Consider the following 26131-nt stretch of genomic DNA (forward strand, 5'->3'; position numbering starts at 1 on the left):
CAGAGAGTTTGGTCCTAACTTGTTCGCATAGACCCAGGACGGAAATTATTATACTCTGGGGTCTTTTTGACAATAAAACCAAACAAGAACAAAGACAAAATGTATACTCCTCTTGGAATATCTCTTCTGGGCCTCCTCATTCTTGGACAGGTTAATTTTTTAGTGCTTATAAACCACTTGCCCTGGGCATACATTTTTTTTTTTTTATGTTGGGGCTGCATTGACTCTTGTATACCTTCATAATTCCTACCTCCAGATTTCCAACTAGTGTCTCTACTAGCATGACTGTCATTATCACATCCCCTACCACAACAATATCCACCACCAACAGTCATGTCTTCCACCTCTGCTGCCTATACATCAAAAAATTCTGCTTGTTCTCATCAAGTTACTTAAGAAAATGAAGACTTGGGATATGGAGAATATCTTTCTCGACACATGTCACATAACTATTAATGAATGGGATTTGTGTCAGTGAGGATTAAGAAACGATGGTTGACTGTGCAGGAAGGCCATGTAGTAAATTATGTTACAACAGCAGTGGTAGAGGATGTCATATCCTGCTGTGATTAAGTTGAGTGAGAAAAATAAATAGAAGTCTCATCTTTATTCTTAGAAAGTATACAAACTCTATGGCTACTGGTGGCACTGCCAAGACTAGAAGTAGTGCTGCTGTTGCCATCCATATTTTAATTATTAATACTTGCAATGATGGGTGGTGTGAGAGTAGTATGGGTGTTTCCTCTTCCTCCTAATAGAGCCTGTGTACTACCCTGTTTTTCAAGTGATTTTACTGTATATCTTTTGTAATAGTGAATGACTACAATTCTGACCCTGTGCTTTTGGGGGTTTTTTTATCACAAATTATTATTTGAAGAAAATAAGGAAAGAAATTGTTTTGAAATGAAAGGGTGACTTGGCCAATGAGTAGAATGCACTGTATGACATTCATCTTGGTTTCTTGAGTGATAGTGTGAGGTTTTTGTTAGTTTTTTTTAAACAAAAAAACTGTATTTGCAAAAATAATAAGATGAGATTTAGTGCTAAAAGGGTAATCAACATGATCTAAGACACTCTGTGGATAGTCATAGATAATCATGCAAAACTTGTGGCAGATCTAATACTGTACAGTATTTAAAAAATACAGTAAAAAATAAATTTGATAACATACCAACCAGATTACTCATCCCTAGTGGCAACCCTACAACAGTAATGTAGCTCATGATTGCATTACACAGGACTGATCCATGGGCTATGCCATTCTAATACACAGATGGAGTCAATTGCACTGATGCAAGAAAAATATGTGACAGATTTTTAAATGTTTATTACACACATTAGACAATTGTATGATTTTATGAGTAAAATACACCTTTAGTTTTACACCTTTTTTTTAAAAAAAGAATTATTTTATCACAGGTAGTGGAGTACTTGCAGTGGTTCTGGTTTCTGTATTTTTGGATAACATCAATCTGAAAAATGAAGAAGAAGTGGAGAACAGTAAGGAGGAACCAGTTTGGCTTAAAATATTGGAAACACTAAGACATCTCAAAGATAAACGCCAGTGTCTTCTTATTCCTCTTACAATGTGGAGTGGTTTTGAGCAAGGATTTTTAGCTGGAGACTATACAAAGGTACAGTAATTCTCTTTTTCTTTTTTCTTTTTTTTTTAAAGCATGAATTGAAAATTGCTGTATGGTATTCAAGTTATGTTTTCCCACAGGATATGCAACAGATATGTCCCCCTGGTGGCCCCACCAGAAAGATCTGAAGGCTGAAGTGAGGGGGAGTTTGAATGGAGTAGCAATAGTGAATGCACGTTAATATTGAAATCAACATTTATAGGGCAGGGTTCACACTACTGTTGAAATCTGTTATGAAGGTGTCTGGTTTTTTATCATAAGGGACACAAATGGACACTAACTGATGGCTATCAATTACTGTCCATTATAAGTCCGTTGTCCATATACTTCAATGTTAAAAAAAATAACAGACACTTGCTGTCCGTTTTTTTTCTAACAGACAGAAAAGTCCTGCATGTAGGATTTTTTTGTCCGCTGCAAAAAACGGACTTGGGTGTAAACATACACAAATGGTCACTAACGGACACAAGATCAAATCCCATTGAAATGAATGGAAATTTTTGATGGTTCAGCTCTTGTCCATTGCTAAAATATTGTAATGGACAATAGCCACAGACACTGATAACGGTCATCAACAGTAGTGTGAACGCCCCCTAACAAAGCAATGACTTCCTGTCCAAACAGAAGATGTTGTGTCAGTTGGAGAAGAGTCCAGGTCACACCTGAGGACCAGTAGGGAGTGGATAACTCACAAAAAAAGCCATTAATAAGAGGATTACTTTTAAACAATTCCCATGATGTACCTTTGTTATGGAAATGGACATATTGATTCACCAGGAGCCAAGTTTGACCAAATGGTTCAGTTTTTAATGTTGAATTGTCTCAAAATAACTCAAATGGCCACTGTCACTAAGGAAAAATATGAGACATGTCCTGAGTCACTGTGACATGCAGGCACCACCTGACATCAGCTGACAACCTCTGAGCCAATTGGAACACCTTATGCTGGTAATGTCATGTACACTATAGTAGGTGCTGTAAACAAGATCATAATTCATTGCAGTGATGGTGGATGTATAGCTGGATCTGTGAATGAATCTTCCTGTATGATACAGAGCACTGAGTTCTGGAAAGTTTACAAATTACAAGCAATAGAGCTAGAGAATCTTAGGAATAGGGCAGTTTAGTCAGATTTAATCAATTATAGGCAGTAAAAGAAATGATAGATTGGTGTGAGAGCGAAGTACTAATAGTAAAAATATGTAGTTTCTGAGAAGAAAGGTGAAGCGTCATCTTCCTTCTCAGAAACTACACATTTTTGCTATTAGTACTTCTGTCTCACACCAATCTATCATTTCTTTGATTATATAGCTGGCTCATCTCAATCACAGGAGGATATTGCACTGATAGTGTTATGGTCTTGACTCAGGGTTCTGTGTCTTCCTCCTCCTCTTCCAAAAGACATAATTTATTGAACGGTCTTTCTGGACTGTCAAACATGTCTCATATTCTTTGTTGAAACAGGTCACTGTGCAGAGTACAACCCTGAAGAGGAGACCAGAGAGTGAGAGAAATAGTGACACTGGCTGTGCCATTTGCTAGGCTGGGAACGCTCCTCTCTCACCCCAATCGCTCTCCAGGGCTGTGTGCAGCCAAGGGGGTCCTGCAGCGCTACTTGATGGAGTTGATAGTGGTCTTGTTTCCCCTGGGGCACTTCTAGTTTGGAGAGAGGACCTCCCCTAGCTGAGCCGGTGTGATGGTGTTTAGAAGGGCCCTTGGTGTTGTATGCAGGTAACAACTCATGAGTCCAGTATTACAGGGTAAACTAAAGATTCAACAGATTCACCAGCAGCTTGCAGATGGGTACAGATACAGTTTGTGCTCCCCACAAACTGGTTTTGCCAGGGATGATACAAACTCTGCAGAAATACATTTCGCCTACTCCTCCACTTGTACCACTTCCAACATCCGTAGATAGGGGCTGAAACAGGGCAAAGAGTCCTGATAAGACCTGAGTACCTGAAAACTAGGCTCAGCTGATGCACCAAGCTGATCTGTGGTATTGTTCTAATATTATCCCAAGTGGAGAAGACAGGTATGTATAGCAGCAGCTTAAGACCAATCCAATAGGGAAGCAAAAGTACATGCAATTAGACCAATAGGTGTTCCTTGAAATAAGGTAAACCCAAAAAGACTGCATTATACAATTATAATTCTTTATTTGAAGACAAATTCCGATATACACGACGCTTGTTTCAGCGTTTCGGTGTTACTGCACCTTTTTCAAGTGATATACAGAACACAGTTAGACCCTAAAGTAAAAAATATATATATATATATATATATATATATATATATATATATATATATATATAACCACACCTGATGGCAAAATAGTAATAAAATTAAAAATTATAAAAATGAAAATTATAAAAACATTTGTTCATTTGATAATAAGCATTTTGTTTACATGTTACACTGTAATGTCATATATAGCATATGTAGCAAATGCCAGCACTACATAAATAAAACAAATTTCTCTGAACAACTTTTAGATAAATTATAACTTTCTCTCTCAACCCCCAGAACAGTTGGTATGATTCCGCTTTATATTCAGCTTTATAGTACCTGTAGTCCGAAAGGAAATCGTCTGGCCGTCCACACTGTCTGTCAGTCAGTAGTGGCGTCCGGAACTATTACAGGGTCATTTAAACTCTCGGGAGCCCGCAATAGATAACACGCATGCGCGTAGTGGATCTCTCAAATAAGATCATGGTGTATAGATATTTCATAAATAAACCAATAGTGCCTGTGCCGTTCTTATGATACACTACTCTAGGATGTTAAAATTGCATTTACATTGCTCGTTTAGCTCGGGGTAGTTGCGCACTGTGAGAGGTATCCACGTGCATGCGCTGTGGGCACGCCCCACAGTGAGGCTTGGACATCAGTATAACGCACTGTTGTCGTGCACATGTGTACACAATTTACTCAGATATATCGTGTTCAGGAGGCCATAGACCGCTCCGTCTGTCTATGTACATGCGCAATAGACACTGGACTTACGATCTGGATAAGTGGTTACTATGTAAACATATTTGGAACTATTTTGATACTTCAAACACTTAAATTCTTATTACAATGTATCTGGAGTTTAAATAAATTATAAAATCGTCTGTAAGTATTATACATATATATATATATATATATATATATATATATATATATATATATATATATATACTAGAGGGAGGACCCGGCTTCGAACGGGTATATTACATTTTATGCTTGTGTAGTGGCCCCATAAGAAATGTCCAATTTTGCACTGGTGTATTTTGTATGTGGTTTGTGTGTATGTCCATAAGCGTCATGTGATTATGTGTATCTCATTTTGGATATTAGTGAAAAACCTGTGATCAGTTGTTATGGATACCTGGAGTAAAGCTGTATCTAATCCTTCCCCGTGTAGTACTGTGTTTAGACGCAAGTATCTAATCCTTGTTGGTGTGGTACTGTGTGCAGATGCACATATCTAATCCTCCGGCGTGTGGTACTGTGTGCAGATGTGTGTATCTAATCCTCCCCCGTGTGGCATTGTGTGAAGAGGCACGTATCTAATCCTCCGATAAGTGAAACTGTGTGCAGACGTGCATATCTAATCTTACGGCATGTGGTACTATGTGCAGACGCGCTTATCTAATCCTCTGGCGTGTGGTACTGTGTGCAGACAGGTGTATCTAATCCTCTGGCGTGAGGTACTGTGTGCAGATGCACGTATTGAATCCTCCCCCGTGTGGTACTGTGTGCTGAGACGCGTATCTAATTATCTGGCATGTGGTACTGTGTGCAGAGGCATGTATCTAATCCTCCAAAGTGTGGTACTGTGTTCAGACGCACGTATCTAATCCTCCCCTGTGTGGTATTGTGTGAAGAGGCGCGTATCTAATCCTACGGCATGTGGAACTGTGTGTAGACGCACGTATCTAATCCTACAGCATGTGGTACTGTATGCAGACGCGTGTATCTAATCTTATGGTGTGTAAAACTGTGTGAAGATGTGCGTATCTAATCGTCTGACATGTGGAACTGTAAGCAGGCGAGCGTATCTAATCCTACGGCATGTGGTACTGTGTGCAGACGTGCTTATCTAATCCTCTAGTGTGTGGAACTGTGTATTGAGACGCGTATCTAATTCTCTGGCTTGTGGTACTGTGTGCAGATGCGCGTATCTAATCCTCCCCTGTGTGGTATTGTGATGAGGCGTGTATCTAATCCTACGGTGAGTGAAACTGTGTGTAGACGCGCGTATCTAATCCTACGGCATGTGGTACTGTGTGCAGATGCGCGTATCTAATCCTCTTGCGTGTGGTACTGTGTATTGAGACGCGTATCTAATTCTCTGGCTTGTGGTACTGTGTGTAGAGGCTTGTATCTAATCCTCCAAAGTGTGGTACTGTATGCAGACACACGTATCTAATCCTTCCCTGTGTGGTATTGTGTGAAGAGTCGCATATCTAATCCTACGGCGTGTGGAACTGTGTGTAGACGCGCGTATCTAATCCTTTGGCGTGTGGTACTGTGTGCAGATGCGCGTATCTAATTCTTCCCTGTGTGGTACTGTGTGCTGATGCGCGTATCTAATTCTCTGGCTTGTGGTACTGTGTGCAGAGGCATGTATCTAATCCTCCAAAGTGTGGTACTGTGTGCAGACACACGTATCTAATCCTCCCCTGTGTGGTACTGTGTGAAGAGGTGCGTATCTAATCCTACAGCATGTGGAACTGTGTGTAGATGCGCGTATCTAATCCTACAGCATGTGGTACTGTGTGCAGACGCGTGTATCTAATCCTCTCTGTGTGGTACTGTGTGCTGAGACGCGTATATAATTCTCTGGCTTGTGGTACTGTGTGCAGAGGCATGTATCTAATCCTCCAAAGTGTGGTACTGTATGCAGACACATGTATCTAATCCTCCCCTGTGTGGTATTGTGTGAAGAGGCATCTATCTAATCCTACGGCATGTGGTACTGTGTGCAGACGCGCGTATCTAATCCTCTGGTGTGTGGTACTGTGTGCAGATGCGCGTATCTAATCCTCTGGCATGTGGTACTGCGTGCAGATGCGCGTATCTAATCCTCCCCTGTGTGGTACTGTGTGCAGATGCACATATCTAATCCTCTGGCATGTGGTACTGTGTGCAGTTGCGCGTATCTAATCCTCCCCTGTGTGGTACTGTGTGCTGAGACATGTATCTAATTCTCTGGCTTGTGGTACTGTGTGCAGAGGCATGTATCTAATCCTCCAAAGTGTGGTACTGTGTGCAGACACACGTATCTAATCCTCCCCTGTGTGGTATTGTGTGAAGAGGCGCGTATCTAAGCCTACAGCATGTGGAACTGTGTGGAGATGCACGTATCTAATCCTACGGCATGTGGTACTGTGTGCAGATGTGCATATCTTATGCTCTGGTGTGTGGTACTGTGTGCAGACGCATGTATCCAATCCCCCAGCGTGCGTTACTTTGTGCAGACGCGTGTATCTAATCCTTCGGCATGTGGAACTGTGTGCAGAAGCGCGTATTTAATCCTCTGGTTTGTGGGACTGTGTGCAGACGCGTGTATCTAATCCTCTGGCGTGTGATACTGTGTGCTGATCTGTATATCTAATCCTCTGATGCGTGTATCTCAGTTTGGATATCAGTGTTGTATTGTGCATGTGGAGTGACTGTGTGTATTGCAGTTGGAATATGAGTGAAAGACTTGCAGGTTTGTATTGGCTAAGGGGGGGGCATTGTGTTTGGAATGCTGTATCTCAGCAACGGTACGTCCGAGTGAGTTGGAGTCTCATCTTAAACCTTCCTGGATACCTGAAGTATCTCTGTGCCAAATTTGGTGAAGATCGGTCCAGTCGTTTGGTTCGCATTAGAGCACAGACAGACAGACAGACAGACAGAAATTCATTTTTATAATATAGGGAGATTAAAAATTATAAAGGAGTTATAAAAATTACTATACTAATACTACTATTAAAAGTCAAATGAATATAGTATTACTAAAACAAAAAGACTAATATATAAGAATTAATTATTTTCCCATTTAATACTAATAATAGAAAGACACTATATTAAGAACAAAGAGATGTATAACTGTATGATATATCTTCAAGTGCCTCATTTAGACCCTCAGGAGTTAGGGTTTGCGCAGCTCTGGTTTTTGGGTTTACCTTATTTCAAGGAACACCTATTGGTCTAATTACTTCTGTCAGGCACCTCTGTTGCTCCTACTGGCAGGGCCGCCGATAGGCCAGTACTACTGCTACTGGCGTCAGGGGCCCGGCCAAATTTAAAAATGGGGGGGGGCCCGGTTTTGGCCCGCCACCGTGTGCCGGCCCCCTGGCGCCGGCAGCAGTCATTGTATGTCCTGTTTCAACTCAGATCTGCATCCAGAGGACGCAGATCTGTGTTGAACACATGCGCGGCTGAAGCGAGGAGCTGACACAAGTCAGCTCCTCGCTTCGCCGCTGCCGTCTTTCTTGCTGACACATATGCGGCTGAAGCGAGGAGCTGACCTGTGTCAGCTCCTCGCTTCGCCACCGCTGCCGCCTCTCTCGCTGACACAGCCTCTCTCGCTGACACATATGCGGCTGAGCCGGAACCCGGCTCAGCCGCATATGTGTCAGCGAGAGAGGCAGCAGGGGCGAAGCGAGGAGCTGACACAGGTGAGCTCCTCGCTTCACCGCTGCCGCCGGCTACCCGGCAGTGTAGACGTGATGTGATGACGTCACATCGCGTCTACAACTGTGTGTCAGTAAGAGAGAGAGAGGCGCGGAGAGAGCAGCAGGGGAACGAAGGAGAAGGTAAGTGTAATGTGGAATGTGAAACTGGGGGCAGATGAAGGAGAGGACAGCATGACACTGGGGGCAGAGATGGAGGGACATGAATCTGGGGGTAGAGATGGAGGGGACATGAATCTGGGGCAGAGATGGAGGGGACATGAATCTGGGGACAGAGATGGAGGGACATGAATCTGGGGGCAGAGATGGAGGGGACATGAATCTGGGGGCAGAGATGGAGGGGACATGAATCTGGGGGCAGAGATGGAGGGACATGAATCTGGGGGAAGAGATGGAGGGACATGAATCTGGGGGCAGAGATGGAGGGACATGACACTGGGGGCAGAGATGGGGGGACATGAATCCGGGGGCAGAGATGGGGGGACATGAATCTTGGGGCAGAGATGGAGGGGACATGAATCTGGGGGCAGAGATGGAGGGGACATGAATCTGGGGGCAGAGATGGAGGGACATGACACTGGGGGCAGAGATGGAGGGACATGAATCTGGGGGCAGAGATGGGGGGACATGAATCTTGGGGCAGAGATGGAGGGGACATGAATCTGGGGGCAGAGATGGAGGGGACATGAATCTGGGGGCAGAGATGTGGGGACATGAATCTGGGGGCAGAGATGTGGGGACATGAATCTGTGGGCAGAAATGGAGGGGACATGAATCTGGGGGCAGAGATGGAGGGACATGAATCTGGGGGCAGAGATGTGGGGACATGAATCTGTGGGCAGAGATGGAGGGACATGAATCTGGGGGCAGAGATGGAGGGGACATGAATCTGGGGGCAGATGAAGGGTGTATATGAAGCTGGGGGAGAGACGGAGGGGGGACATATAATTTACGGGTGACTGTAGGAGGATTATACAGTGTGCGGGCAAATGGAAAATTAATGAGTGGGCGGAGTCAACATAACAGTGGGTGGTGCTAAATTTCCCAAGCGCGACGCACATTTTGTCCCTCTTTTGGGAGGTATGGGTACAGGGGGCAATGGAATGATGTTAGAAGGTGGACGGGGGGGGGGGCGGGGATTGTTGGGGCATCGGGTGTGCGGCACTGCGGAGAGGGAACTGGGGCAATAATATATAATATATAAGTTTTTAGCTGGAGAACTACAAAGTGCACAATGCCTCCAAAGGTATGTGTGCTTTGTATTAATAATGATGTAGGCTGCTATACTACTAGCATAGCAGCCTGTTTGGGGGTGGGACTTTCACTTTAAAGGAGTGTTCACATTGCGTTTTTGGCCTCCCTTGCCGGGATACATTGGTAACCAGTCACAATCAGCTCCCCACTTATCCCTGCGCGGAGAACTGCAGGCCCCCCTTTTTTTTAATGGCCAGTTCTTCGTGCAGGGATAAGTTGACAGCTGATTCTGACTGGTTACCAACGGATCCCGGCAAGGAAGGCCAAAAACGCAATGTGAATAAGCCCTGAGGATTTATTAGGAGGGCTCTTATAGATGGTGTTGGCTCTCTATAGGTGCTGTCACACGTAGCAGATTTTACCTGCAAATAGAATCTGATTAAGCCTTGTAATGCTGCTAAATAAAGGGAAATGTAATACAGAATTGGTATGACGCAAAATAAGGTAGTTTTAAAATGGCGGGGGAGGGGGGGGCCCAGACACTTAGGCTGTATGGGGCCCCAAAATTCCTGATGGCGGCCCTGCCTACTGGCACGGAAAAGCAGATGTCTCTCGGAAACGCACCAAACTTTCTCCCTATCTCAGGGGCTGCTTCCGGCTGAAACTGCAATACTCAGAGATGCACCAAACTTTCTCCCTATCTCAGGGGTTGTCTCTGGAATGAACTTGGAATAAGAAGATTCCCTTCTAGAGACTGGACTGGTGTCTGCTGGATTCCTACTTGAGTTCTCCATCTGCTCCAGATTTTACCTGACACGCTGATACACAGACAAAGTTCCTTCAGAGAGGTGATCTTATCCCCTTGTAAGAACTTTTACACCTGAAGAAGGGCGGAGTTATGCCCGAAACGCGTAGTGTGTTGTTCAATAAAAATCGTATATTTACTCATCCATTTGGCAAGCACGGGTCCTTTGTGTCCAGGTTTGCAATCACAAATCTGTTATCTGGTCCATCTTTGTACTGTTCCATCTGCTCCAAATGGCAGGGCACATGTAGAGATAGGCTGCAACCACTGCTCTGCACTAAACTAGACTAATCTCTGACTCCCAACAGGGGACTATAAACCCTATCTTCAACCCCGCCCAGTGGCTTGTAATTGGCCATGAGGTAGTACAGCATTATTCAAACTGCAAAGAGTGCAAATACTCAGAAAATAGCACCTTTTTCACATTTTACATAGGACATAGAAGACAAGACAAACAAGACAACCCGTGGGTGAGCTCTCTCCATACAGGGTGGATGACGGCTGGGAATACAGCCAGGATCCACCACTAACAGCAGCGATCAACCTTTAGTCGACACAGTTAAACGGGACTGCGGCATCTAAACTGCGCAGGTGCCATGGCATCGTCATTTTTCACTGATTGCTGCTCTCTTGAACATCGCTGCTCGCTGCTCTCTATTGAAGGCTCCCAGGCTTATCATTGTATTAGCTCTATTTCATGCTGCCAGAAGCATCATATAATAGAGAGGTAGGCATTTTGCTATTCATTGCCATGCATCAGTAAGATACGGCATGTTATATACGATTACAAAGCTGACAGTGTGGTGATTATAGTGTATCTGCCCTAGTTCCACAGATTGGTGATATTAATTTCAACTACTAATAACACAGCATTATCAGAGGAGCCGGACTTACAGATCAGCCTCTTCACTGGGTCTTGAGGTATGCGCCCTTACAATACAAAACTACAGAAATGTACCATTAGGGTAGGGCATTCCCCACTGCCCAGTAATAATGCTAGCCAAAACTAACATTGCTGATATCCCTGGAACCAGGTTGATTCCTGCAAAACTGAAAGTGTACTGAATTCAGTGTACTGTCAACTTTGACATGATGTACAAATATGTCCTATCTTTGAGAACATGAAAGGTCCTCTTTAAAAGATTGTACCACAAATTAAAGTTATCTCCTATCCAGAGGAAAGAAATATCTACCTGATCTTAGTGATTTGAACAACGAGAATGGGTGTCCTTCAGCATGATGGCTATGGGACTACTAGGTAGTAGAAGTTAGGCCCTGTACTTTCCTTTTATTTAGCAGTGACATAGAGGTGTATGGAGCAGCAGTGCATACAGGGCCGCACCCCTAATGAGGCGAGGTGAGATGGTCGCCTGAGGCGGCACTTTCGTAGGGGGCAGCAGCCGCGGCAATTTCACCATTCTATTTTTTTATTTTTTTTTTATTTTTTTTTCTAAACTAGTCCAGGACAGGCCGCTCTAAAAACAAACTGAGCAGCCCTATTCTGGGCTAGTTTAGACCTCTGCGTCTGAGCGCAAGAGGCATCTTCACGCTGTCTGCGCTGAGATGCAGATGTGTGATTGGCGGGTGAAGAGGAGGCAGCAGCAGGAGCAGCGGCAAGGGATCGCAGGTAAGGTGAGTAAATATCCAAAAAAGACAGAACAACAGTCCACAGCTTACAATGAATACAAGCACATAAACAAACATGTGAAACATAAGGCCCCGTTCACACAGGGCGCGGATGGTGCATTTTGATCCTTATTCTGACGTGGGAAGCCGCATCAGAATATAGCCAAAATCCGCCTGGTGCGACTTCCGACAGTCGTGGCACTCTGGCCCGGTGTAGGCCCAAATGAATGGGCATAGTCTGGAGTGTGCTGCAGAGAGGCGGACGCCGTGGCTGAATCAGACGCAGAATCTGCCTGAAGAAAAGGCAGCTCGCTTCTTTTGCCGTGAGTGGAAACATGCCGCTCACAGAAAAAAGAGCACTAGCGGTCTACATAGACCTAGTGGGGGAGCAGATTATTACGTGGATTCTGTGCCAAAATCCGCCCCCTCTTGCCCTGTGTGAATGGGGCCTAAATAGACACCAAAGATGTATAAATAACAACATCAAAACATTGCAATGAAAACAAGCATATATCTATACATATAACCGCAGTATATGTCCTTGTCTTGTAAGATAAAATAGAAAATAGAAAAGGAGTGAAAGGAGAAGAAGAAATATGGACAAGCACAACATTGAGATAAAATTTACCCATCTGCTAAGTCTACTTAGGCCAAGAATGATACTGAAGATGCTTGTCCATATTTCTTCCTATATAACTATAGCTATAAACTATAAGCTATAGATGAAATGCGCAGAGAAAAGCCATCTTTCCTGCAATCAATATATATTGGTATATATTTCATATGTTCATCGAGTATGTGTAGATGGAAATTACAAGAATGACTTGTAATATTAGAGTTTGGTCTCATTGGATATATTTCTATAACTTTGTACTCAGGAATGTATTTTCAAATATCTTTTTATCGGTGTTCTAGATTTTTGTGTTTTATGAAAGGTGAAATAAAGATGTATAAATATTGTTTAATTTATTCTGTTATTGGACAAATGAATGGGTGAGAAAGAATCCTGCAGGTTTCCGTATCCTGCTCTGTTTTATGCAGGAAACGGAAACCTGCAGAACGGACACCTGGGCGCAGATGTGAACGAGCCCTAAGGGGATTAAAAGTAGCAATTGTAAACAGAGTAGAGATAAGGAGGACATAGGGACATTTATTATATCTCCTTATCTTTACTTTGTTTACAATTGCTACTTTTAATCCCCTTATCTCTCCTCTAGGGAATAGACAGGGTTTGTATCAGCATAAAAAGGTGTCAGTATACAATCAGTATGTGTACCAGTCCGTTTTTAGTCTCAAACTGAATTCAAACAGACGGATGGCATACTGATGTGTGAACCAAGCATAAGGTAGGTTAGCTAGCCTATATTGGAATAGGTTTTCTATCCTCTTCATGGGCAATACACAGTCCTGTTAATTCTGTGGTGTTTTGTCCATAAAAATGGATTGTGCTTTCATTATTTTCAATTTGTTGATTTTTACAGACCCAGGGCCTTATTCACATGACGGTAAAAAACAGCCATATGACTGCCGTTTTTATAACTGCCATCAAATGGCTGTTTTGAGAACTCACTGATTTCAATGTATCTATTCCCATTTCAGTGTTTTTGACATGCTTTATCTTTGTCTGCTCAAATAGACATATAGCCATGTGGCTAGACCCATATAAAGAGAGCAATGGTACCGCACACTCTTAGGGTTGGTTCACACTAGCGCTTGTATTCCGTCCGCAAGGGGTCCGCATGGAGACCCCCCCCAGACGGAATGCAATCGCAATTGCAAGTGATGTGCTTGCAACGAATGAATTGTGCGGGCAGTGCGCGGCAAGCAAACGGAGCCCATTATAGTCTATGGGCTCCGTGTGCTTAACTGCACAGCACTTGCATTAGCGTTGGTATTCCGTTCGGGGGGGGTCTTCATGCGGACTCCTTGCGGACGGAGGACGAACGCTAATGTGAACCAGGCATTAGCTAAAATATGGTGCTAGCAGTAATAGGGTCCTCCGACCCACAAAACAGTAGAGAATAGATGCTGCTGCACTGCACTCTAATGTGGCTAGACCCATTGACACACATGGATTCTATAAAAGCTGTTTCAAAAACAACAGTTGTTTGGCCATTTTTTCAGTGCCATGTGAATAAGACCCTTCTGTGAACTTCCACGAATAAACATGGACATTTTTCAAAAACATCACTGTCATGTGAATAAGGCCTAAGGCCTAAGACCTTATGCAAAGTTTTCATTGTATCAGAATAGTGTAAAGACAATACTTCATGTTTTTTGCTCTGAGCATATTCTCACAAATACTTTTGTTACTAAAATTGTTTTATCTCTTCATTTTAGTCTTATGTTACCTGCTCTCTTGGGATACATTTTGTTGGATATGTGATGATTTGCTTTGCAGCTACCAATGCTGTCTGTTCCCTGTTATTTGGAAAACTATCTCAATATACTGGAAGGATATTTCTTTTTCTTTTTGGTGAGAAAATGGTAAACTATTGTAAATGGGTTGGAAAATTTTTGTTCCTTCCTGATATAAATTGAATCTAGCTACGGCTGGGTTCACATCAGCGTCTCCACGTGGAATCAGTTTCTGTGATCCGTCTAAAAATCATAAAAACGGATTAAGACTGGGGGCCCCACGTGGTGTAAATGCTGCGGTTTAGCCGCGACGGAAACTCCACGGAAAAAAACGCAGCGTTTTACAGTTTGCAAGATCGATAAGAAGCTAGAGAATCCCATCCACACATTGTGAAAAAAATATGTGCGGCAGACACGCTGTGATTTCCAAAACAGTTTTGGATTTGGAAATCACAGCATGTCAATTATACCTATGGAAACAACAGTGGTTTCCCGATAATAATTGGTATAATTGAAACAGAAAGTCTGAAGAGGAAACCACTGCAGACTTTCTGTGAAAAACTTGCCGCCCCGTTTTTTTCTGCAGAACTTTTTTGCTGCAGTTTGGTATGTGGGACCTTAGCCTTGAATGGGTCGTTTAACTCTTTCCCTGCCAACCAGGTAGCCCTGGATGTACTTAATACATCCTTAATATTAATACCGATATCTGAGGACTGATTGGGGCTATGGTCATGATTTTGGATTAATTTTAAAGATGAGAATCTCATCTTTAAAATGGTACCAAGATCTTCATGATAGCCCCTACAGTTCAGGAGCTATTTACTGTTGAAAACGCTACAAAACGCTTTTTTACAAAAAGCTTTTTTACCTATTGCTTTCAATGTGATATGCGCGTATCACAATGAAAGCAGTAGGTAAAAAAACCCTTCCATCGATTTCAATGGGTAGTGCGCGTATGCCGACACCCATACAAATCAATGGGATCTGGTTTTTACGAGCTCATTCTAAATGAGTTTTACATTAAGAAAATATATAGGTATGGGGGGTTGGATGATTTTTTAACCGGTTAAGGACCAGGCCCAAAAGTATGTTAAAGACCAGGCCTTTTTTTTCAAAACTGACATGTGTCACTTAAAAATGGCAATAACTTTGAGACGGTTTAACTTACACAAGTGGTTTTGAGACTGTTTTTTTCGTAACACATTATACTTCATGTTAGTGGTAAATATTAATCAATATTTTTGCATTTATTTATAAAAAAAACTAGGAAATTTGATGGAAATTTGGAAAAAATTGCAATTTTCAAAATGTGAAATTCTCTGCTTTTCAGGCAGATAGTCATACCACCCAAATACATGAATAAATATTATCTCCCATATCTCTGCTTTATATCGGCATCATCTTTCGATTTTCTAGATTTGCAAGAAAATTCCCCAAACCAATTTTTTAGGGACCGCTTCAGTTCTGTAAGGAATTATAAAGGCCTGTATAATAGAAACCCCCATAAATCACCCCATTTTCAAAACTACACCCCTCAAATTATTCAAAACAGCATTTGGGATGTTTGTTAACCCTTTAAGTTTTTCATAAGAATAAAAATAATATGGCAGTGAAATTTAGACATTTTATTTTTTTTCATTAAAACATTCATTTAGACCTAAAATTAACACATTCACAAAGGGTTAAAGGAGAAAATGCATCTCACATTTTGTTATGCAATTTCTCCCGTGCACAGAAATACCCCAAATGTGGGCGTAAACTGATTTTTGGGTACACAGCAGTGCATGGAAGGGAAGGAGCGACACTGGGTGTGTGAACAGCAGATTTTGCTGGAATAATTTTCAGGCACCATGTCTCATTTGCAGTGCCCTTAGAGTACCAAAACAATGGAAACCCCCCAAAAGTGACCCCATTTTAGAATCTACACCCCTCACAGAATTCATCAAGGGGTATAGTCAGCATTTTGACCCTACAGTTGTTTCACAGATTTTACTAACATTGGGATGTGTAAATGAAAAATTACTAAAATGTCACTTTATCCCCAAAGTTTTAATTTTCACAAGGGGATAAAGGACTAAAAGCCCCCCACAGTTTGTTACACAATTTCTCCTGAACACGGCAATACCCCATGTGTGGCCATATTCTGCTGTATGGGTACATGGCGGGGCTTAGAATGGAAAGAGCGCTATTTGGCTTTTGGATGGCAGATTTTGCTGGAATAATTTTAGGTGCCATGTCTCATTTGCAGAGCCCCTAGAGTACCAATACAGTGGAAACCCCCTAAAAGTGACCCCATTTTGGAAACTACACCCCCCACAGAACATATGAAAGGGTATAGTGAGCATTTTGACCCTACAGCTGTTTCACAGATTTTATTAACATTGGGGCATGAAAATGAAAAATTACTTTTTTTCCAATAAACTGTCAATTTAGCCCCAAATTTTTCATTTTCACAAGAGGATAAAGGGGAAAAAGCTCCATAAAGTTTGTTAAACAATTTCTCCTGAACACAGAAATGCCCCATATGTGGTAATAATCTGCTGTATGGGAACATGGCGGGGCTCAGAATGGAAAGAGCGCTATTTGGCTTTTGAAGGACAGATTTTGCTGGAATATTTTTCAAGTCCCATGTCGCATTTGCAGAGCCCCTAAAGTACCAATACAGTGGAAACCCCCTAAAAGTGACCCCATTTTGGAAACTACACCACTCATAGAATTTATCTAGGGGTAGAGTGAGTATTTTGGCCTCACAGCTGTTTCACAGATTTTATTAACATTGGGACATAAAAATGAAAAATTACTTTTTTTCCCAATGAATCGTCCATTTAGCGCCATATTTTTAATTTTGCAAGTAGTTAAAGAATTAAAAGCCCCCCACAGTTTGTTACAAAATTTCTCCTGAACACGGCAATACCCCATATGTGGCCATAATCTGCTGTATGGGTACATGGTGGGGCTCAGAATGGAAAGAGAGCTATTTGGATTTTGGAGGGCAGATGTGGCTGGAATAGTTTTCAGGTGCCATGTCGCATTTGCTGAGCCCCTAAAGTACCAATACAATGCAAACCCCTCAAAAGTGACCCCATTTTATAAACTACACCTGTCAAGGAATGAATCAAGGGGTATTATCATTTTGTGCCTAAAATGCTTCCAAAAAATGAATGTCCAAAATGAAAATTTAAATTTTGAAAGAAATATGCCATTTCAGTGCCCAATACGTTGCACCCACTTTGTGTTGTCAGAGACCTGCACTCCTAAAACTATTAAGGGGCCATCCCGAGGGGCAAAATATATATATATGTGGGTGTAAACTGCTGCTTGGGCACACAGGAGGGCTCAGAAGGGAAGGAGCACTGCGCTTTTTAGCTTTTGGGGTACAGATTTAGAGGGACTTTCTGGGGGCCATGTTCCTTTTGGAGAGACCTGGAGGTAACTGTAAACCCCATTTTGTAGGGGCAAGTTTAGGGCCTCTGCAAAAGTGTCATGGCATCCAAAAACCAAACCGTCTGCGCTCCAGAAACCCAATAACCCTTCTTCCCTTCTGTGTCCGGCGGTGCCCTAATATCAGTTTATTCCCACATATGAAATTATGTCCGATATAACGGGTACACCAGTGTCATACATGTGCCCTAATATCAGTTTATACCCACATATGACATTACGTCCGTTATCCCGGGTACACCAGTGTCATACATGTGTCATACATGTGGCATAAACTGCAGTTTGGGCGCACAGCAGGGCGCAGAAGGGAAGGAGCGCGATGAGGCTTTTGGAGTACAGATTCAGATGTTTGGTATCTGGACGCCATGTCATGTTTGTAGAGCCGGTAAGGTACCAGAAAAGTGGATTCCCCAAAGGAGTGACCCCATTTTGAAAACTGCACCCCTCAAAGAATTTCTCAGGGGGTGCAGTGAGTATTAGTATCCCGGACATGACTGCACAGTGGATGGCGAAGAGGGAATGTGTAAGCGGTGCGGAGTACATTGCAGACACCAAATTCCCTACTATGTCCCAGTAGCTCCTATGATTGGGGGAGTCACTCTGGGGGTCATTTTGGGGGTCACTTCTGGTGTCTTTCCCTTGTAAGCTGTAAATCTGGGGTGTCTCCTGAAGTACACTGACACAGTTTATACATTCCCTTCCTGACGCCGCCAGTTGTATTCTAATAATTTGGCGATTTTGGGTTTTTTTGTCTTCACATTGGTAGATGCTATATTTTCTTTATTCTTTTGGTGACGCGGCCATATAAGGGCTTGTTGTTTGCGGGATGTGATATATTTTGTAATAACACCATTTTTGGGTGCCTACAACATACTGAATACATTTTATTAACTCTTTCTTGCTGGATTTAAAAAAAAAAAAAAAAATCAATCCTGGCATTGAGTTGTACCCTTTAAATTTTTCGCCATGCAGCGCACAGTAAAAGTAACATGTTCCCTTTATTCTGCGGGTCAGTACAGTTACGGCGATACCTCATTTATACTATTTTTTTATGCGATACTAATTCTGCAGAACAAAAACACATTTGGGGACATAAATCAGTGATTTTTGCATCGCCATCTTCTGAGAGGCGTAACATTTTTATTTTTCGGTTGACAGTGTTGGTTGAGGGCTTATTTTTTGCGGGACAACCTGCGCTTTTTATTGGTACTGTTGTGGGGTGCATATGATTTTTTGATCACTTTTTATAGCATATTTTGTAAGGTGATATGGTGAAAAATCACTACTTCTGGCGGGTTTTTTCCGTTTTTTTTTTTTTTTCAGATGTACACCGTATACATTAAATATTATTTCAGTTTTATTGTACAGGTTGTTACGGACGCGGCGATACCAAATATGCATTGTTTTTATTAATTTTTAGTACTTTTTTTATATAGTTCATTTTGTATAGAGAAAAAGCGATTTTTGGGCTTTATAACTTTATTACTTTTTTCATACACTTTACTTTTTTTTTAACTTTTTTTTTTTTTACTTTTACATGTGTCCCTTTAGGACACTTGAATCAGTTGATGCTTTGATGAAAGCACCAACTGATTCTGTATAGTAGCTTGCAGGACACGAGCAGGACATGAGCCTGCTCGTGTCCTGCAAGCAGCAGAGGAAGTGAGACACATCGCTCACTTCCTCCATCGGTCGGCAGGATCACCCAGGTATGTGGGGGCTCCGGTAGTCTGGGGTCACTGGCCAGACCCCAGACTACCTTTTACTGACATCGGCACCCCCCGATCTCACCGCGGGGGGTGCCGATCAGCTTCAATCTGCGGCGGATCCCTTTCGATCGCGCCGTGATGTTTCACGGCGCGATCGAAAGGGTTAAAACGTTCAGTCGGAACTGAGTCCGACTGAATGTTGTTGAGGGGGTGGTTAGGTGTTAGTAACACCTAATACCTGCCCTCCCCCCGCCCCACCCCCTGCCTAGTGAGTCTCTGTAGACCGGCCGTAAATTTACAATCGGCTGGTCTTAGAGACCAGGACTGCTGGCCGTAAATTTACGGCCAGCGGTCCTTAACCGGTTAATGTTGCAATTTAGGTTTGATCTGTCCATCTCAAAACTGCGAAAATTGCTCCAGCTACAGGAGTTGCAAAATTTCTGGAAATCCTTGGCATTGAAAGGGTTAAAAAAACCATTTCTGCTGAGTATCTGCTCTTTTGCACAAAAGTAGGACTTGCAACACTTTAGCTCCCTCCAAAAAATAAGGATACACGATGGACAGCAACAAATTGTTTTTTCCTTTTAACATTGAGGTTAATGGAGGGTGGACACAAATGGATTATCAACCAACGAATCTGTTTTTCCCTTTTCATTCTTCTCTGTGCATGCTCAGGATGAAGAAGGGGAAAAAAAGAAACTGTCAAAAACTGACACAAACAGACAGTTTTCTTGATGGACACTCATTGACTAATCTGTCATAAAAGACTATAGTATGCGCTGTGTAACTGTTTGTGACCATTTCAAATCCGTTGGTTTATGGTAAATACCAGCCGCATAAGTGAACATAGCGTAATACATGATTCAGCTTGCTGTCACACACATAGTGATTGGCTTTTAATGGGACATCATCCCACAGGTAAATAATCTGTTTGCCGACAGTCTCAGGTGCTAGATTAAAGGGATAGTCTATGATGAGATCACTACTTTAGGCTAAGGCCCCATGTGGCAAACCACAACTAAAACATGCAGTGGAAAAACATTGTGTTTTTTTCCGCAGCATTTTTATTTGCTTATTTGATGTGTTTTTCTCTGTGTTTTTTCCCCGCAATGTGTGGATATTCCTAGCCAGAATATTTTACCTTTTTGATACTGTAAAATGTAGGGTTTTTTTCAGCAGCACACAAAAATGCAAAAAGGGCAGAAAATGCACATTTTTAAAGCAAAATGGAGAATGGAATCCCCAGGCAGAGCCCAGACGCAAGTGTGAACCCAGCCTTAGTTTTTCATATCTATGTGTTCCTACAGGATGTCATAATCTTGTCTGTTTTTCTGTTTTAGCTGCAGCAATAAATTTTGCAGTAATAATTGCTTTTCTACTTTGGGAGCCTCATCCAAAGCAGCTGGCTATGTTCTTCATATTTCCTGCTTTATGGGGAATGGCAGATGCTATCTGGCAGACTCAAACTAATTGTAAGTATTTGTATCCGATTTAATTGAAGGAGACCTGAGCAGCCAGTCTTGCCCATGACTCTTCCTAATCCCGGCTAGTCTCTGGTTATCTCATGCAGTAGTAAGGTCTTCCTTTGTGTAACACACAGTGATGAAGCCTCCTAATTTCCCCATCCAGAGTATAATGCCCTGTTAGTGCCCCCTCACATTAGGATGCCCTCTTGTGGCCTCACACTGAATAGGAGGAGGTCCTCGGTGCCCTTCTTGTGATCTTTGCACAGTATAATGTTCCCTTAATTCCTCCACACAGTACAATCTTCTCTTAGTGACCCCACACATTATAATTCCCCCTTTGTGGCCTTTGCACTAGAATACCCACTTGGGGTACCATCACATTACAATGCTCCCCTTATGACCTCAGACAGTAAAATGCAGAAAATAAGCACCTAAATCTAGGATTTCCTCACTAAATCCTAGTTGGACGGGATATATGATGTTACAGATGTAGTTTGTATACACCTGTAAGTAGAGAAAAAAACACCAAGTGCACTAGATGGGGACAAACCTTTTTTGAAAAGACATGGCCATAATAAGCTCATTTTCTGTTTATCAATTAGTCAAACACAACATGTAGTATCTGGTAAAATCATAAATATGAATATTTGTGCAAGATAAAAATATGTTGTAAAAATTGAAAGAAACTTTTTAGATTTAGTTTAGATCATATGGCCATTCCCAGGTTATGGGTGGTAAGTATGAATAAATGACTGGGGTTGTGATACATTTTGGCCAATAGGTGTCAAGGGAATCCCTATAAGAGACCAATTCCAAGCGGAATTTGGATCTGACTTTGAGCTAGAATTGTAACACAGTTGCCTTGTAGCACTTGAATTCTGTGTTTGAATTTTGCTACAGGTTGTAAAAGCTCAGTATACTGAGTTCTATAGCTACAACAAAATGGCACTCGGACATGCACAGTACCTCTCTGAACGGAGTGGAATTGTGCATGCCCGAAAATTCAAATGCAGCAGCGCGATCTGGCAAAAAGAACATCCAGGGAGGAGGGTCAGACGGGGCACAAGCAATGGAGGGGCATGAATAAAAGTATGACGTGGGGGTGCTCACAGGCCATGGGTAACTCCCAGAGTGCTCTGTGGGCTCATTTACATAAAGTAATTAACCAGGATTACAACGGAATGGCGGGGAGAATTGAAAAAAAGAAGATAGTAGTAGAATAGCCTTTTTAAAGGCTATCCAGGCATGTATTTATCCCAAAACCACTGACAAAATGATAGAATCCCTTTAAGAGATAAAAGACTACACATTTGAGAGAAAAAAGTTATGTATTTTGGAATGCAGAAATTGAAAAAAAAAGTTTGTTGGGTTAAATAATAAAATTTGTGTTGTCACAAAGGGGAATTGTCTGCATACATGCTGCATGTTTCACTGATTCCTTCAAGAGAGTCCAGGACAATACAGGGGAGGAAGATACTATGGTTAACCATTTAAGACACTGGGAAATATCATACTTATAATTAAGTCCACAACAACATAGGCGTGCTAAATACAGTAATGGTGACATTTATCCTAAACTTCGTACAACTGTTCTAGAGTCTATAAGAGAACTATTAATCTGTGTCGTTTGCCTGCCCTCTAGTGGCAGAAGTGTATATGTCACATGATTCCCTACTCATGGTCCATCACATAACAAGATAAACAGAATTATCTATAATGGTAATAATAATAATAATAATAATAATAATAATCTTTATATACCACCAATATATTCCTCAGCTCTTTACAGGACACAGGGTACTTGAACAGACTGTATTTAACTTTACAATTTGACAAAGAAATTAACATATCAAACAATAAGTGTGAGGGACCAGTTTGTAAGAGATTACAATCTAAGAGGAAATAGGAAGACATAAGAGGTACGAGGGCTTGCTCCATACAGTGGTCCAGCTCTATTTTAAAAAATAAGGTCATATAACTGAAACTGTATGGGCCCATCACCAGCTGGTGACTATACATATACTATGTGCATCTACTGTAGAGTACCGTATTTTTCGGACTATAAGATGCACTTTTTCCCTCCAAATTTGGGGAGGAAATGAGGGTGCGTCTTATAGTCCGAATGTGGGGGCGGAGGAGCAGAATTGCAGCATTGCTACGCTACTGCCACTGTAGGCTTCCTGCAGTGGAAGGAGCGTAGCGATGCCAAAGGCCTCGACACCCGTTCCAGCATGTAAAACCCTTCCCGGCATCCGTTGTTCTATTACAGCGGATGCCCGGTCTGTAAGAATAATGGCGGCCGCTCTGCTACAGAGCGGTCGCCATAGCAACTGGGTTTCTGCTATACGCGGAGGGTCAAAGCTAATGCCCGCAATCAGAATGCATTCTAATTGCGGGTATAAAAGCTTAACACCCCCCCCCCCCCCCCTTCCCTCAAAAGTGTAAAATATCCCACCGGCCCCATACCTTTACAGTTGCAGGGTGGCTCCTGCGTGGCGATATTGCTGGAGCCAACCTGTTCTGGTGACAGCCGGGAGCCTAATGAAGGCTCCCAGGCCTGTCATAGCAATATTACTATGGTCTATGACCAGCCGCAATAGTAATATACAGAATTTTCTCCCCTAAGGGGGGACTAATAAAATAGTTTTTTAAAAAAAGCTTTTAAATAAAAAAATATAATAAAAAATAAAATAAATAAAAAAATTTCACCTAAATCACCTCCTTTCCCTAGAATACATATAAAAGTAGAAAATTGCTGTGAAACACATACACATTAGTTATCTCTAATATCCGAAAATGCCCGCTCTACTAATATTTTTCCTGTATCGTGAACGTCAAAATCAAAGTGCTAAACAGCTGGGGGGGGGGTTCACCGTTTTGCCTCTGATTTAAATATAAGGTGATCTAAGCAATAGACATTCCCCAAAATGGTATAACTAAAAAGTACACCTGGCCCCGCAAACATAGGCTCTATGGCCTTGCAGCTGTCACAAAACTACAACTCCCATATATTAAATATTGTACCATTTTGTGCTTCAAATTTTTTTCCCCCTATTTTCCTCCTCTAAAACCTAGAGGAGGGGCGTCTTAAAGTCCAGTGCGTCTTATAGTCCGAAAAATACAAAAAATCCGTAACTTCTAAATGGAGGGGTCATGTTCTGAGGAAAAGAGTAGGAAGGATAACTGAAGATAAGAAATGTAAGCATAGTGTGGAGGTGTCATCAGGTCATGTGATAAGCCTGCCTAAACAAATGTCATTTTAGGACATTGAAGCTGCTGTAGTTGGGTATTAATATTATTGTCCAGGGTAAAGTATTGCAGAGCATTGGTGCAACTTGTGACAGTCTTGGAAATGGGAGTGGGATGTTCAGATAATAGAGAATACAAGTCTAAAGTCATTGACAGAATAGAGAGGACAATTAGGGTGGTAGACAGTGACAAAGGAGGAGATTTCGGAAGATGCAGTGCTATGGCTGAATTTATGGGTGAGTGTGATAATTTTATATTGCTTCTATGGTGGATGAGAAACCAGTGCAGCAACTTATACAAGGTAGTAGCATTTGTGTTCCAGTTTGACAGAAAGATGAGTTTAGAGGCTGTATTCAGGACAGATTGTATTCCATCATGAGAACAGGGTGAATTCTAGAGATGTTTTTGAGGTGCAAGTGACAACCGTATACAAGTGTCTGAAGATGTGAAATGAAGGTAAGATTGAGTCAAATACAAGCCCAAGACAGCAGACAAACTGCTTGGTTTATTACTAGATCACAGACAGAAATGGAGACAAGAGGTTTAGGTCAGGTAGTACATAGTTACATAGAAGATGAGATTGGATGGAGACATCAGTCCATCAAGTCCAACCTACAATCCCCTATAGTGTTGATCCAGAGGAAGGCAAAAAACTCCTTGAGGCTGATGCCAATTGCCCCATTCCAGAGGGGAAAAAAATTCCTTCCCGACTCCAATCTGGCAGTCAGTATAAAAGCCCTGGATCAACATGTCTTTAAGAATCCATAACCCGTACTATTGTTCTGTTTGAGAAAGGCATCCAGGCCCTCTTTGAACTTGTTCAATGAATCCACCATCACCACTTCCTGGGGCAGAGAGTTCCATAGCTTTGCTGCTCTTACTGTGAAGAATCCCCTTCTATGCTTCTGGTGAAACTTTCTCTCCTCCAGACGTAGAGGAAGTCCCCTTGTCACTGTCACAGGTCTAGGAGTAAAAAGAATCTTAGAAAGCAAATGATACACTAAATGAGCGGTTAGGAAGGAAACCAAGAGAGCATGGAGTCCCTAAGGCCAATATAATCGAGCAGATTGAGGAGGAATTGGTGGTCTACAGTGTCATATGCTGCTGAGAGTAGTAATAATCCTCTGCTCCATATGCAGCCTCTCTAACTCTCCATCCATGCTCTCTGACCACAACTTGCTGACATTCTCTGCCTTCTCCTCTCCAATAGACACCCCAACCTCTAAACCAACACGCCCCCTCAGGAACCTCAACCTTGACACCTGCACCCTCTCAGACTCTCTCCTACCACTCCCTGACATAGCCTCACTCCAGAACACAGATGCTGCTGCTGCCTTCTATAATACCACCATTACCTCAGCCCTGGACTCTGTGGCCCCCTACACACACACCAGAGCCCGACCGATCAATAGGCAACCCTGGTACACCGACCTGACTAAAAAACTGAGACGTGCCTCGCGGGTTGCAGAACGCCTCTGGAAGAAAAGCCACTCCCAGGAAGACTTCCTCAGTTACAAAGAGGCAGTTCTCACGTTTAAGAACGTACTCACCTCCGCAAAGCAGGTCTACTTCACGACACTCATATCTGCACTCTCTTGCAACCCCAAACATCTATTCACTACCTTCAACTCCCTCCTCCATCCCTCTGCGCCCCCCTCTGACGTCACTTATCTCAGCTGACGACTTTGCCTCCTACTTCAAAACTAAAATTGACACCATCAGAGACAGTCTCACCCTACTCCCCCGACAACCCATCCTCCCAACTGCTCATAATCCTTGACCTGTTTCTCCACCATCACTGATGAAAAACTCTCCTCTCTAATCTCCAAATCCCACCTCACCTCCTGCGCACTTGACGCGATCCAGTCACATCTCATCCCCAAACTCATTGAAGTCATTACTCAGGCCCTAACCCACCTCTTCAACCTATCTCTAGCCAATGGATCGTTCCCCTCTGCCTTCAAACACG

At 42.4% G+C, this 26131-nt stretch overlaps 1 protein-coding gene across 1 annotated transcript in view; it reads left to right on the top strand.

The window, feature by feature from the left end:
• LOC142197490 (protein unc-93 homolog A-like) overlaps positions 1 to 26131 on the top strand; it is a 74936-nt gene that overhangs the window by 44781 nt on the left and 4024 nt on the right. Inside the window, exons 5-7 of the mRNA XM_075267790.1 lie at positions 1420 to 1634; positions 14280 to 14415; positions 20788 to 20919. Coding sequence (XP_075123891.1) covers positions 1420 to 1634; positions 14280 to 14415; positions 20788 to 20919 — 483 coding nt within the window. The remainder of the gene's footprint in view (positions 1 to 1419; positions 1635 to 14279; positions 14416 to 20787; positions 20920 to 26131) is intronic.

The sequence above is a fragment of the Leptodactylus fuscus genome, chromosome 3 (genome assembly GCF_031893055.1).
Source record: "Leptodactylus fuscus isolate aLepFus1 chromosome 3, aLepFus1.hap2, whole genome shotgun sequence".
In the NCBI taxonomy this organism is placed as follows: domain Eukaryota; kingdom Metazoa; phylum Chordata; class Amphibia; order Anura; family Leptodactylidae; genus Leptodactylus; species Leptodactylus fuscus.